Source organism: Heterocephalus glaber, unplaced genomic scaffold, assembly GCF_053883595.1.
Source record: "Heterocephalus glaber isolate CG9 unplaced genomic scaffold, H.glaber_assembly_v1.0 deba00001429, whole genome shotgun sequence".
Lineage (NCBI taxonomy): Eukaryota > Metazoa > Chordata > Mammalia > Rodentia > Bathyergidae > Heterocephalus > Heterocephalus glaber.
Window position 1 is genome coordinate 6,839,496 of NW_028258294.1, and position 12,573 is coordinate 6,852,068.

The 12,573-nt window shown below is 41.8% G+C and overlaps 1 protein-coding gene across 1 annotated transcript; it reads left to right on the forward strand.

Annotated features, from left to right (window-relative positions):
• Positions 1-6,188: 6,188 nt before the first annotated feature.
• LOC101722187 (PRAME family member 12-like) lies at positions 6,189-7,705 on the forward strand. The gene is made up of 2 exons (XM_021247210.1): positions 6,189-7,045; positions 7,126-7,705. The coding sequence occupies exons 1-2, from the start codon at positions 6,189-6,191 to the stop codon at positions 7,703-7,705; spliced, it is 1,437 nt and encodes a 478-aa protein (XP_021102869.1).
• Positions 7,706-12,573: the final 4,868 nt, after the last annotated feature.

The window sequence follows — 12,573 nt, forward strand, 5'->3', positions numbered from 1 at the left end:
ATGAGTATAACTAGGCTGAATGTATCTCAGTGGTAGAGCAAGCACTTGCCTAGATTGCAGGAGAAACTGGCTTAAATTTTCAAAACTTGGGTAGGGGCAAGAAGGAAAGAAAGTGAGTGAACCATGAAGATGATAGGTATGGTAACCCTGATAATGCACATTCTGATCTCTGTCTAAGTCTGTGTCCATATATCATTCCAGTATTTTGTCAGGCTCTTTCTAGACTCAACAGTTTTGTTCAGTCTTTTCATGTTAAAATGATTCCCATTAAAAATTCACACTAATCATACTTCATCTTTAAATTCAAATTATTTCTCTTTCTCTCTTTCCTTTTTCTTTCTTCCTTTTTTACCTTCCATCTACTTTTTTCCAGCCATTCCTTTCTCCTTCACTCCCTTCTTTCCCTTTCCTCCCTTTCTTGCCCTGCCCCTCTATTTTTCCTTTATGGATTTTTCTTTCTCTTTTTTTCCCCTCCCCTCTCTCCCCTCCCTCCCCCAGCCTTCCTCCCTTTCTTTTCTTTCCTCCCCTTCCTTTCTCCCTCTTGATTTCCTATCCACTTCCCCTCACCCCTCTCAACCTGTGATAGTCAACTGATTGTGTCAACCTGGGTTAGGAAGCCCAGGTAAACTGGGTCAGCATAGTCCTGAGTGTGGCTGAGGGGTTTTACTGAAGACAGAAGACCCAGCCTAGGGCGCCTTGTCACCTGAGTGGTATAAAGGGGGAAGGAAGAAGGAAGGATTGCCTCTGTTTCTTCACAGGAGCTCCAGTCTTTTCATTCACCTTGGACATCATGTCCTGGATTCCAGCACAGACCCTTCAGCCTCTTGATAAGGGCTCTCATGGGACACTACACTGAGCTCCAGGTCTTCCACCTGATCCTTAGGATCTACAGCACACAGAGAGAACTTGTGCATTCTTCCATACCTGACTCTGTGCACAGCCACTGTGAGCCAATCTGATACATTCTTATATATTCCTATATCTTGTATTAACTCTGTTTCTCTAGTAAGCAATGACTGATACACAATCTTTCCTTCTTCTTCCTCTCTTTTTCTTTCTTCTTTATTTCATTGTTTTGCTCCTCTCTCTCCCTTTCCTTCTTTTGTACCATTCCAACCTCTTTCTTCCTCCTGTCTTTTTTCCTTTTTCCTCCTCTCCCTCCCTCCCTCCTTCATTTGCACCACCCCAATCTCCTTCACTTCTCTCTCCCTCTCTCTCTCTCTCTCTCTCTCCCCTCCCTCCCTCTCTTATAATGAGGACTGAACCCAAATCCTTTAGCAAGCTACACAAATACGCTGGAACCAAGCAAAAAAAATCACTCCTATTTCACACTCTTACTTAGATAGATCTTATTACCTTGTCAGGCTGCCCTCAAAACTGCAATCCTACTGCTTCAGCTTCCCCAGTAGAGGTGATTACAACAGGTATGTGCCACCACATCCCACTCTTGGTCTACAAGTTATACACTGTTGTCAAACGTTAATTTCTTTTTCCTCAAAAAGTGTTAAATTCTGGCTGTGGGTATACCTCACTGGTACAAGGATCACACAACCTATAGTAGGCATAGAATTACTAGTGTGTGGGGATACTCCTCACATATAAAAATTATATAGTGAAATAACTGACTGAGTTTAATGTGCATTTTTGCACCATCTGTGTAGTTTGGTTTAGGTCTGTACCTTCCCCGAAGGCTCAGGTACTCACAGGTGGGGCCTTTGGGAGGTGACTGGATGATAGGGTGTGATCATCACCACTGCCTTGTTTAGAGTCAAAGTGAACTTGAGAGGTGGAAGCTGGACCCAGGCAGTGGGGTGATGGGGCTGTGTCCTGGGAGGCACAGCGCCCTCCCCTGCTCCATTCTTGATGCTCCTTGCTTCCTGTCCACCAGGTCTTGATCAGAATTCCTCTACTGTGTCCCTTTGCCGTGCTGCCCTGCTTCAGAGCCACAGGATTATGACCTAAAAATTGAGCCAAAATAAATCTGTCTTGAAGTGGTAGGTATTGGGTAATTTGTCTCCACAACCAGGAAGATGACTAAGGCACAGTGTCTGTCATCTTGTTTGCATCTCACCCCAAACTAATGTATTCCATGGTTTCTCCTGCACTTGCTCACCAAAGGTATACATCAGTCATTTCCAATTCTGCTGAAGACTAGAGCCAGTCTCCTCCAACTGGACATCATGGCTTGTCAGACATTTCTCAAAGTGGGAGTGGTTTCCTGTCAATTAACATAATAGTGTGATGGTAGGTGGGTTTCTCTACTTAAAGAGCCCTCTTCCCCTCACACAGCACCACTTCTCCGAGGCTGACTCTGAGGCAGCTGCTGAGCTTTGGAGACCTTAGAGTTTCTGCCGACCTGGATTTTGGGAGATCCTTCAGAGCACCAGACGTGAGAACACAGATTACAAACCCTGGTCAACAAGCAAGGTATCATGGCTTTTGCACTTATTTTTTCCTATAAAAAAGCTTTCAATTTTCTTTTTAGACTACATGGTTGTTGTCTAAGTCGACAAGCTTTTTTCTGCTTATTAAATGCACTATCAACTTTCAGAATTTATATATACAACCAGAGCATTGGTAATATTATTGTTCCATGTTACAGCTGAGAGGTTTTTATTTTTTCTTCCACTGTACTGGGGATGCAACTCAGTGGTCTTTTAGCACTGAGCTGGATCCTGGGGCCTTTGTATCCCTTACTTTTTGGCAAGTTGGCTGGGCGTGGTGGTCCCAACACTGGGAAGGCTGAGGCAGGAGGATCACTGTGAGTTCAAGGCCAGCTTGGCCTACATAGTGAGTTCAATGTTGAGTCTGAACTACATAGGGAGACCCTGTCTCAAAAAACCATAACCAAGGAAGGGGGTACCCCACTATTAGGTAGGTTCTGCTGGGTTGTTCAGTATGGCCTGAAAATTGCCAACCTCCTGCTTCAGCTTTCCAACATAGCTGAAAGTTCTGGCACTCTTCACAGATCTTTCTACTGGAGAAGCAGAGGAGCTGTGGAGAGCCCATCCTCTTGCCCTTGTGGACCTTAGGCTCCCCTGCATACCGGTGTAGGTTTTGTGACTCCCAGCCTGGAAACTGCTAGCTCCCCAGCCCCATGGATTTCCACTGATCCCTACTGTGACTGGAAGCTCCCCTCCAAGGAGCGCTGGTTCCCAACAGCCACAGTGACAAACTGGCGGCTGATGCGGCCAAGCCGCTGCCCACCTCCCCTCCCCGTCCTCAGCGCTCTACCTCTGTACATTCGCGACCTGGCTCCCCTCTATCAGATAATCTTAGTTCTTGCAAATATCAATTCTTTTTAGTTTCTTATTTTTAATACTGTAATTTTGTCTTTTTAAACCGCCATGCCCCACATAAAATTGTTTTTTAATTAAAAATAAGTTTTTAGTACTGAAGATTAAAATAGAGACCACTGGGCCCGGGATTTAGCTCAGTGGTTTTGCCGCCTGCTGCGCAAGCACAAGGACCAGAGTTCGATCCCTGGTACCAAAAAAAAAAAAAAGATAGAGACCACTGACGTTCATCCCCAGCCCTTTTATATTTTATTCTGATGCCCATAACTTGCCCAAGCCGACCTCAAATTTTCAATCCCCCTGCCTCAGCCTCCTTAGTATCTGGGATTACACTTATGTGCCACCAAGTACAACTCCCGCACAATTTTTTTGCAGATGTGATTAAGATTTTTTTTTTTTTTTTTTTTGGTACTGGGGATGGCACTTTGCACGTTGCAGTTGTGAGGCAGGCGGCGGAACCCCTGAGCTAAATCCCCGGCCCTCCCGCACAATTTTTTTTTTTTTTTAGTACCGGGGATCGAACTCGGGTCCTTGTCCCGCACAATTTTTTAAAGTGTATCACCTAGTACAATATTGAATAGAAGCTGTATTAGTAGGCAGACTTGTTTTTATTTATGGTTTCAAGACAATGCTGGAGTAGAACAGAGGGTGGGAGAGAACACTGCTTGCCTGCTCCTGTTCCTGCCAGGGCCTGGGCAGGACTTGGACTGGTCTGAAGGACCATGGGATCCAGACTGCCTGCCCTGGAGACAGATCCAGAACCCCGTGCGCTACAGCGTGCAAGTTGGAGAAGCAGGGCCACATCTCCTGCAGGAACAGGGAACTGCCTGGGCTGCTCTTCTTGGCTGGGTTTAAGGCACAGTTGCCAATTGCAACCTCAGGTCACCTGTGTGAAAGCATGAACACGAGTGAGTCAAAGGCAACTGCCAAACCAAATCTTGTTCATTTTTGGTTTCTTCTTTCCATCTCCCCAAAAATCTTAACCAATCTTGGTTTCAGTGTCCCAGGTTCCCTGATGGGAAAATGCAGTGGACCAGGGCTTGCTGAAAACATTACCATCAAAGCTCCCTATCGTTTTCAGCTAGATGGTGCTAGAGATACTGGTGAAAAGGGCAAAGAAAGAACTGAAATGGAACTTTTCTTCTCACCTTGCTACCACCAGACCTGTTAGTGTGAACACTGAAAGTTCTTCTGCAGATTTTTCTTATGCAAGGTTCTGGTCCTTAATTCTCCATGCACAACTAGAAGTTGCCTAAAAAGACCTTGAAAATTGTCAGAGAGAGCCATCAAATTTTCTCCCAAACTGCTGAGACACACAAAAAGGTATTTAGATTTTACTTTGTGATTACACGGGTACTATAAGCTACTTTTCTACATTTTGTAAAATACAGGAAAGGAAAAGAATAAAGTGAAATCACTTTAAGCTCATCATTCCTGGAAAAGCTTTATGAATATTTTGGAAAATATGTATTATTTTATTCACAAATATAGATTTTACACTTTAATAAGAAAGGATAGTGCTAGAAAATTGGATAGGATTTGGAAATAGCCAGACAAGGTGTTGCTTGCCTGAAATCTCAGCATTTTGGAGGCTGAGGCAGGAGGATTGCCATGAGTTCCAGGCCAGCCTATGCTGCCTAGTGGGTTGAAGGCCAGCAGCCAGCCTGAACTACATAGCAAGAACCTGTCTCAAAAAAAAAAAACCATTTGGAAATACACTCCTTGGGGTCATTTGTATGGCAGGCATGTTGGCAAACACCCTTAATTCCAGCACTCATGAGGCTGAGACAGGAGGGTCTCAGCAAGTTCAAGGCCAGTCTAGCCTACATAGTGAGTTCAAAGCCAGGCTGAACTACAGAGTTAGACAGTGTCTCAAACAAAAAAAAAAAAGAAGAAGAAAAAAACAGATTTTCAAAAGGCTTGAGCTACACAGTGAGACCCGGTGTTAAACAAAAGAAAGCAAAACAGATTGAGGTAAGAAGTAGGAGGAGGAGGCAGGCAGAGGGAGAAGAGAAGAAGAGAAAGAAAAAAAAGGCAGCTGCAGGTCCAGGTATCTACAATGTATTGATAGTTGAGACTGCCATTACTTTTATACTTGGAGGACTCAGAAGTCTACCAAATTCATCTTGGTTTAAGTCAGGATAACAAAATCAATAATTTTCTTAGTTAAAAAATCATAGGGTAAATATCCTTGTAAAAGCTAGGTGAAAATTCAGGAAATATCTGGGAGTAGAAAGTTAATTATGATATAGAAAGGAGATCAATGTGATGGCTTCCTTCATTCCAACTGTGGAAAAAGATTATTCTTTAATTTACCTGACCATTTTCTTCTCTGCTACTTGGAAATTTTTGTTTCTTATTTGATTCAGTTATCTATACTCCATTTCCATGGATATTTGAGAAATATTTGAAACTAATACTACATTACTCTAATTGATTGATTGATTGATTGGCTGATTGATTGTTTTGTTTTGTTTTTTGAGCCAAGGTCTGTAATTTAGGCTGGCCTTAAACTCACTATGTAGCCTAGGCTGGCCTCGAACTCACGGTGATCCTTCTGCCTTAGCTTCCCAAGTGCTGGGATCTTAGGTGTGCACCACCACTCCCCGCCCAGGGAAGCTTCTTATGTTGGCTAAAGGTAGCACTACTTCCCCAGCAGTTTGGAGTAAGCTCACTTCATTTTTCAGTGTATCTCTAGTAACACTGGTCCTTTGGTGCCAGGTAAGAACAGACTGCAGGGCTAATTACTTCCTTCTGAAACCTTTTCCTCTAAAATTTTTCCTCTAAAGTCAGCTGGAGCCTGGAGCCTGGAGTCACTGCCTGGTTTCCTGGGAGGCCTGAGCACCTCACCAACTCCATCTAACCCTGGAACCTTGGCCTTGCAAATTCACCATGAGGCGCAAGAGGGCCCTACCCACGCTCCTGCAGCTGGCAGTTCAGAATCTGCTAGAGGACAAAGACTTGGCCATGGGGGCTTTGGAAGATTTGCCAGGGGAGCTCTTCCCAGAAGTGTTCATGGAGGCCTTCACCAGGGGACACACTGAGGTCCTGAAGGCCGTGGTGCAGTCCTGGACCTTTCCTTGTCTACCCTTGAAGCCACTGATGAACTTGCTGAAACCAGGGACATCACAACTTGAGCTGGATGATGTGCTGTGGCAGAACAGGAGCCTGTGGATGTTACAAGCTGTGCTAGATGTGCTAGATGGGCTTGATGGGCTGCTGGCCCAAAAGGTTTGCCCCAGGAGGGTGAAATTACAAGCGCTAAATTTTCGGGCCATGCACAAGAGCTTCTGGAGAGTCTGGGCTGGAAAGATGTTTGAGAACCACTGCAGATTCTGGTTTAGGAGAATGATTTCAGCCAGCTCCTCAGAGGCCATGAAGAGGAGAAAAATAGACAATGGGCCAAGGATAGCAGAGAAGCAGCCCTTCCAGTTGGTTTTAGACTTCATGTTCTCTCAGGATCTACAGGATCCACTCAAATCCTACCTCCTCAAGTGGGTCCAGGAGAAGAAAGGTTTGGTGCAGCTGGAGTGTAGGGAGCTGGACACTGACCTGACACACACACAAAATATCACAGATGTCCTAAAAATGGCAAACCTTGATTCTGTGCAAGAGTTGAGGGTATATTTAACCTCGACACATTCCATACTGGCTCAGTTCCCTTCTTACGTAGGACAGATGAAAAATCTTCAAAAGCTAACTCTCCACAACTTATCTGTACTGTTCTTTTCCAAGGAGCAGATAAAGCAGTTAGTCCCTGAACTTACCTCTCAATTTCCTAAGCTTCACTGCCTGCAGGAAGTTTATTTGGACTCTGTCTCCTTCCCAGTGCTCAAGTCCCTGACATCCCCCTTGGAGAAACTCTCAATTTCTTGCTGCAAGCCTTCAGGCTCAGACTGGAATCAGCTGCCCCAGTGTTTGAGCACAAGGCAGCTAAAGCACTTGGAGCTTGTAGTGCCAGAATGACTAACTTTAGTCCCGACCCACTCCGAGTTCTACTGGATAATATTGCAACCACTCTGACCACTCTGCACTTACACGAATTCGGGATCCCAGATGCCTATCTCCATGTCATTCTTCCTGCACTGAGCCGATGCTCCCAGCTCAAGATCTTCAGCTACATGAACTCCATGTCGGTAGCCATGCTGGAGAGCTTGCTGTGTCACACAGCCAGGCTGAGCAACTTGCGCCTGGAGATGTACTCTGTTCCTCAAAGGATTTATGTTTCCCATCATGGTGCCAATCAGAGATGGGACCAGATTTCTGATGTGCTAACGAGGATTGTGGATTCATTAAAACATCCCAGGATTGTCCGGTTCTGTGTTGGTCATGGTGAAATGTATAATAATACCTCAAGATTCTGTTACCCTATGCACTCTTCTCCATGCTCTTCCTGTATCTCTGTCTAGTTAGATGCATATGTCCTATGCTTCCTTCTGAGCACCAGGAACACAGAGCCATTGTCTCAGTGTGAATGAGAAAGGACATTTTGGACAGCAAGCAGCAACCTTGGAAAATCATTGACTTGAGAGTAGAAGTCACCTTCATGGACTTGGGTGATGGGGTCAGAATAGGAATTTGAAATATAAATTCATGCTTGAGGGGTAAGAGGGCCTAGCTCCTGCCTGATGAATATAAAGAAATGATGAGAAGAGACTTGGATGTAAAGCAGCTGTAATTCTAATTTATGAAAATGTAACCCTATGATGTACTAATAAATGTTTTGCTATAAAAAAGTGTACTTTTAGTAGGTAAATGACTATTTTTTATTTTTCATTGCAATAATACATATTTACTGGTATACTTTTTGTGTTAGTTACTTTTCTCTCATTGCTGAGACAAAATACCCAACACTCAAAGTTAAAGGGGAAAGGTTTTATTTAGCTAACAGTTTGTAGAGGTTTCAGTCCATGAACGTCTGCCTCCAAGGCAGAGTGGCACATGGCAGAGGAGCATCAGAGAGGAGAAACAGTTCATGGCCCCCACAGGGGAGCAAAACCAACAAGGGACCTTAACAATGTCTTCTGCCCCTTCTATCTTATCCAGACTATGGGGACCAGGGCAGTGCCAAGCCAATTAGTGTATTGAGGTAGTAATCACACATCCTGAATCCCAGCATCACACACTCTAGATTCAGCCACCTCTGAAAAAGCCCTATGATCATGTGAGGCTTTGGAGGGACATCTAGACACAAACCACAACACTTCTGTTTTAGAGGCAAACTGTCCACCATAATATTATATTTTTATAATCAATTTTACATGTTACTGCCTTGTATAGTCATATTGATTTAAAGACTAGCATGTCTGAATTGTTTTGAGGATCTTATAAATATCTCAATTCTTTCTCCAATGACAAGGGTGGTAATTTTATTTGGGGTAATTTTATTTGGTGGTAATTTTTTTTTTTTTCCTTCTAGAGACATTTGTCACTGTTTAGGAATATTATGTTATCACATCTGCTAGTTACTACTGGCTTTGATGAGTAGAAACCAGGAATTCTGCTAAAGACCTCAGAAGACATAGAACAGTCCCACCAAAATGAAACAGAAATATCCAATAGCTAAAAATCATTCTATTGTTGAAAACTATTGACTAGATTTATAATAAATCATAAGTAAAGGAGCTTAACATGTAAGTAAGGGGTTTTTTTTTCATTTGTTTGGTTTTGTTTGGTTTTGCTTTCTTTTGATAAATTCTGTCTGTAAATTCAGGCTGACCTTGCACTCACTATGTACCCAAGCTGGCCTGGAGCTCCCAGCGATCCTCCTGCCTCAGCCTCCCAAGTGCTGGGATTACTGACGTGCATTACCACACGGTCAGTTTTCAGCACTTTCCTTTCATGTATGGATAAGTGGTGGTGGTGACACTGGAATGCCTGGGACGCATCCAAAGTTGAAGAAGAACAAAACTAATATGAGGCAGGAAAATCACAATTTCAAGGCCTGTTTAGACAACAAAGTATTATAAAAGGACTAGGAATACAGCTTGGTAGAAATGTCCGCTTCAATCCTCAGTTCCAGAAAAAAAAATTTAATAATTATTTTTAAAATTAACATATTTGTATGCATAGAATACAATATCCTAATTTCATACACATATAAATGTGTAATGATAATTCCGATAATTAGCATTTCTGTGTCTTCTAGTATCACATATGATAATTTTGATGTGTTGGGAACTTTCACGCTCTTCTAGACCTTTTGAATTATATAATTAATCACTTAATCTTAAATACATTTTCTTATCTCTTTGTTTAATACTTTGCTAGTATGTAGCATTGTTGTTTTTTCTTTTCCTTTTTTGCCATCCTGGGGATTAAACCCAGGGCCTGAAGTACAAATCTAGCCCTTGCATTTAATTTTTATTTTGAAGTACAGTCTTGCTAAGTTGCCCAGGTTAGACTGGAACTTGTGATCCTCCTCTACAGCCTCTCAGAGTGCTGAAAGTTATATAGTTTTTCTTTTAAAAAAAGATGAATCATTTCCTTCAGATCGTTGACCTATCAATGGTTTATATTTTCCTTTCAATTTTTTTATTTTTCTCCTTTGTATACTTCCTTGCTCATCACTATTATAAACTGTACTAGGTGAGACCTATAATTCAATATGGAAAGGAAGTTATAAATAATTACTAATAGCAATTTCAAATGTTCTCACCCCTACAATGTTGGATTTAATTATTTAAATTGTAATCACACATCATAATATCACTTTGTGCCCTATAAATGCACTCAATTATAAATTGTATATAGTAAAAATTTTTAAAGAAATTTTTAAAAGTTTTACTGGGAATTGAACCAAGGCCTTTGCACTGAGCTACATCCCTGCTCTTTTTTCACTTTTCTATTTTGAGACAAGGTCTCTTTCACTCAATAAGTTGACCAGGCTCAGCTTCAACTTCTGATCATACCACCTTTGCCCCTGTCTCTGTGCGACCACATTCACCTTAAAAGGGTTACCCTAACCCTAACCTTAAGATTAACTCTAACCCTAACCCTAATCCTAACTCTAACTCTAACCCTAACCCAAACCCTAACCCTAATCCTAACTCTAATCCTAACCCTAACTCTAAGGGAACTTACTTAACTCCATCAGATTTCCAGCTTATAAAATATTAGTAAAAACATAAAACATGCCAGTTATAGTGGAACATGCCTGCGATCCTGCCACTCCAGAGGTGGTGCTGGAGGATGGCAAGTTAAAGGCAGCATAGACAACATAATGAAATTCTGTCTCCAAACAAGACAAACATCCAAAAAACACCAAGAAATGAGTTGTTACTATTGTTGATACAACTAGTATAGGGAACCCAGTCAAATGGGTTGGTCTATTGCCTAAAATTAGTAAGAATACAATGAATGTCTAATATCCTCATTTAAATAATTCTGAATATTATCCTCCTAGAAATGATTGTATTCATAATGAATTCTAGGCCAGTAATTTCAATTTCATGCATTAGTTTAGAATTCTCTTTTATGATGTTACTTTATTCTGAACATGTATCAAAATGGATTGCTGTTCCATATCACTGAAAATCTGGGGACAGTTCTATGTCTTAAAAAATCTTCTGCCTAGTGTGGTGCCACATGCCTGTAATCCTAGCATTTGAGAGGCTGAGGCAGGAGGATCACTGTGAGTTTGAGGCTAGCCTGGTCTCCAGAGTGATTTTGAGGCTATCCTGAACTACCTAGTGAGATTCTGTCTCAAAAAAGAAAAAAAAATACTTCCTTCAAAAAATTTGTTTGTGGCCAAGGCTGGTGGCATATGTCTGTAACCCCAGCACTCAGAGGACTGAAGCAGGAGGATCACTGCGGGTTCAAGGCCAGCCTGGGCTACATACTGAGCTCAAAACCAGCCTGAACTACATAGCAAAACCCTGTCTCAGGAAAAAATAAATAAAAGTTTGTAAAAGTATCTGTAGTCATCATTGGATTCCAGCTACTTATTTTTCAAGAGGGTGTCTTCAAGCAATAAAGTGATTCAAATTATTTATTTATTTAATAAAGTGACTTATTTGGAATCAAGTAAGGTTTTATCCTACAACATTTGCAGCCTCTAGCCAGGCATGGTGGTGCACATCTGTGATCCTAGCACTCTGAAAGGCTGGGGCAGGAGAATAGCAAGTTCCAGTCCAGGCTGAACAAGTCAGCAACTTAGGGATACACTACCAATTTAAAAAAGGGCTGTGCTGTGGGGTTCTTGATACAGCTTATTAGGAAGTCCCTAGATTAAATCTCCGTACTAAAAAAGACAAAAACAAACAAACAAACAAACCAAAAAGCAAAGAAAAATGCTGGGTCTTCTATTGAATTTCTCATAAACTATGGGAAATTACAGTAATGAGATAACTAGGTCAAAATATTTCATCAACATTGTGGTTACAGGAAGTGAAAATATATATGACATTATTTTATATATTTTATTTTCATTATTAGTCATTAAACTTGGGGCCTTCACATTGAGCTGCCTGTCTAGCTCTTTTATTTTTGAGACAAGATCTTGCTAATTTGCCAATTCTGTGCTTGAACTTGCCATCCTCCTGCCTCAGCCTCCCAGGGCAGGAAGATTAAGGCATTACACATCATGCCTGAATTAAATTTTTCTTTTCTTTCCTTTTGTTTTACATTTTTATTTTTTGAGACAGGATCTCACTATGTAGTTCAGGATGGCTTTGAACTCATGATGTAACCCAGGTTGGCCTCAAACTCATGGCAATCCTCCTGCCTCAACCTCCAGAGTTCTAGGATTATAGGCTTGCAACACCATGCCTAGCAATATTTCTTCTTTAAATAACAAGCTCAATGCATCTGTTACTGGTGGTTGGAAATGAACCACCTCTGTGTAATGGTCAAACCAAAGTAACAGACAATTACACTTTTCTAAACATTTTCATTTTCTCACTTTGGGAACAATCCATATTCTGTCTTCTGCATCTTTTATAAAATATATAATAAATCCTTGTGAACGACGATCAACCGACTGTGCTGTAGAACATTAGAAATAACTCCTAAGTAACAATATTTTGTACCTCTGAATGACCATTTATGTACCTTAACACTTCAGTTTATCTGGATTAAGACATCAGCAGCAGACTAGTAAAGCACATTTCTAGGTGTGTCTAGGGGGCCATAGAGCTGTGAGCCCAGATCACACCTACATCTGCTCCAGGGCCCCTTCCACTCTGGCCCTGCTTACTCGTGGCCATGAGTTATGCAGCTGCTAGCATGATGCTCCTGCCTTGGAACCAGCCAACTATGGACTGAATCACCTATAGCT

Excerpts from the sequence above, each read along its gene's own strand:
- LOC101722187 (XM_021247210.1), top strand. The coding sequence starts at position 6,189 with ATGAGGCGCAAGAGGGCCCTACCCACGCTCCTGCAGCTGGCAGTTCAG. Across the intron at positions 7,046-7,125 it reads TCCAAGGAGCAGATAAAGCA|TGCTCAAGTCCCTGACATCC; the intron begins GTTAGTCCCTGA and ends TCTCCTTCCCAG.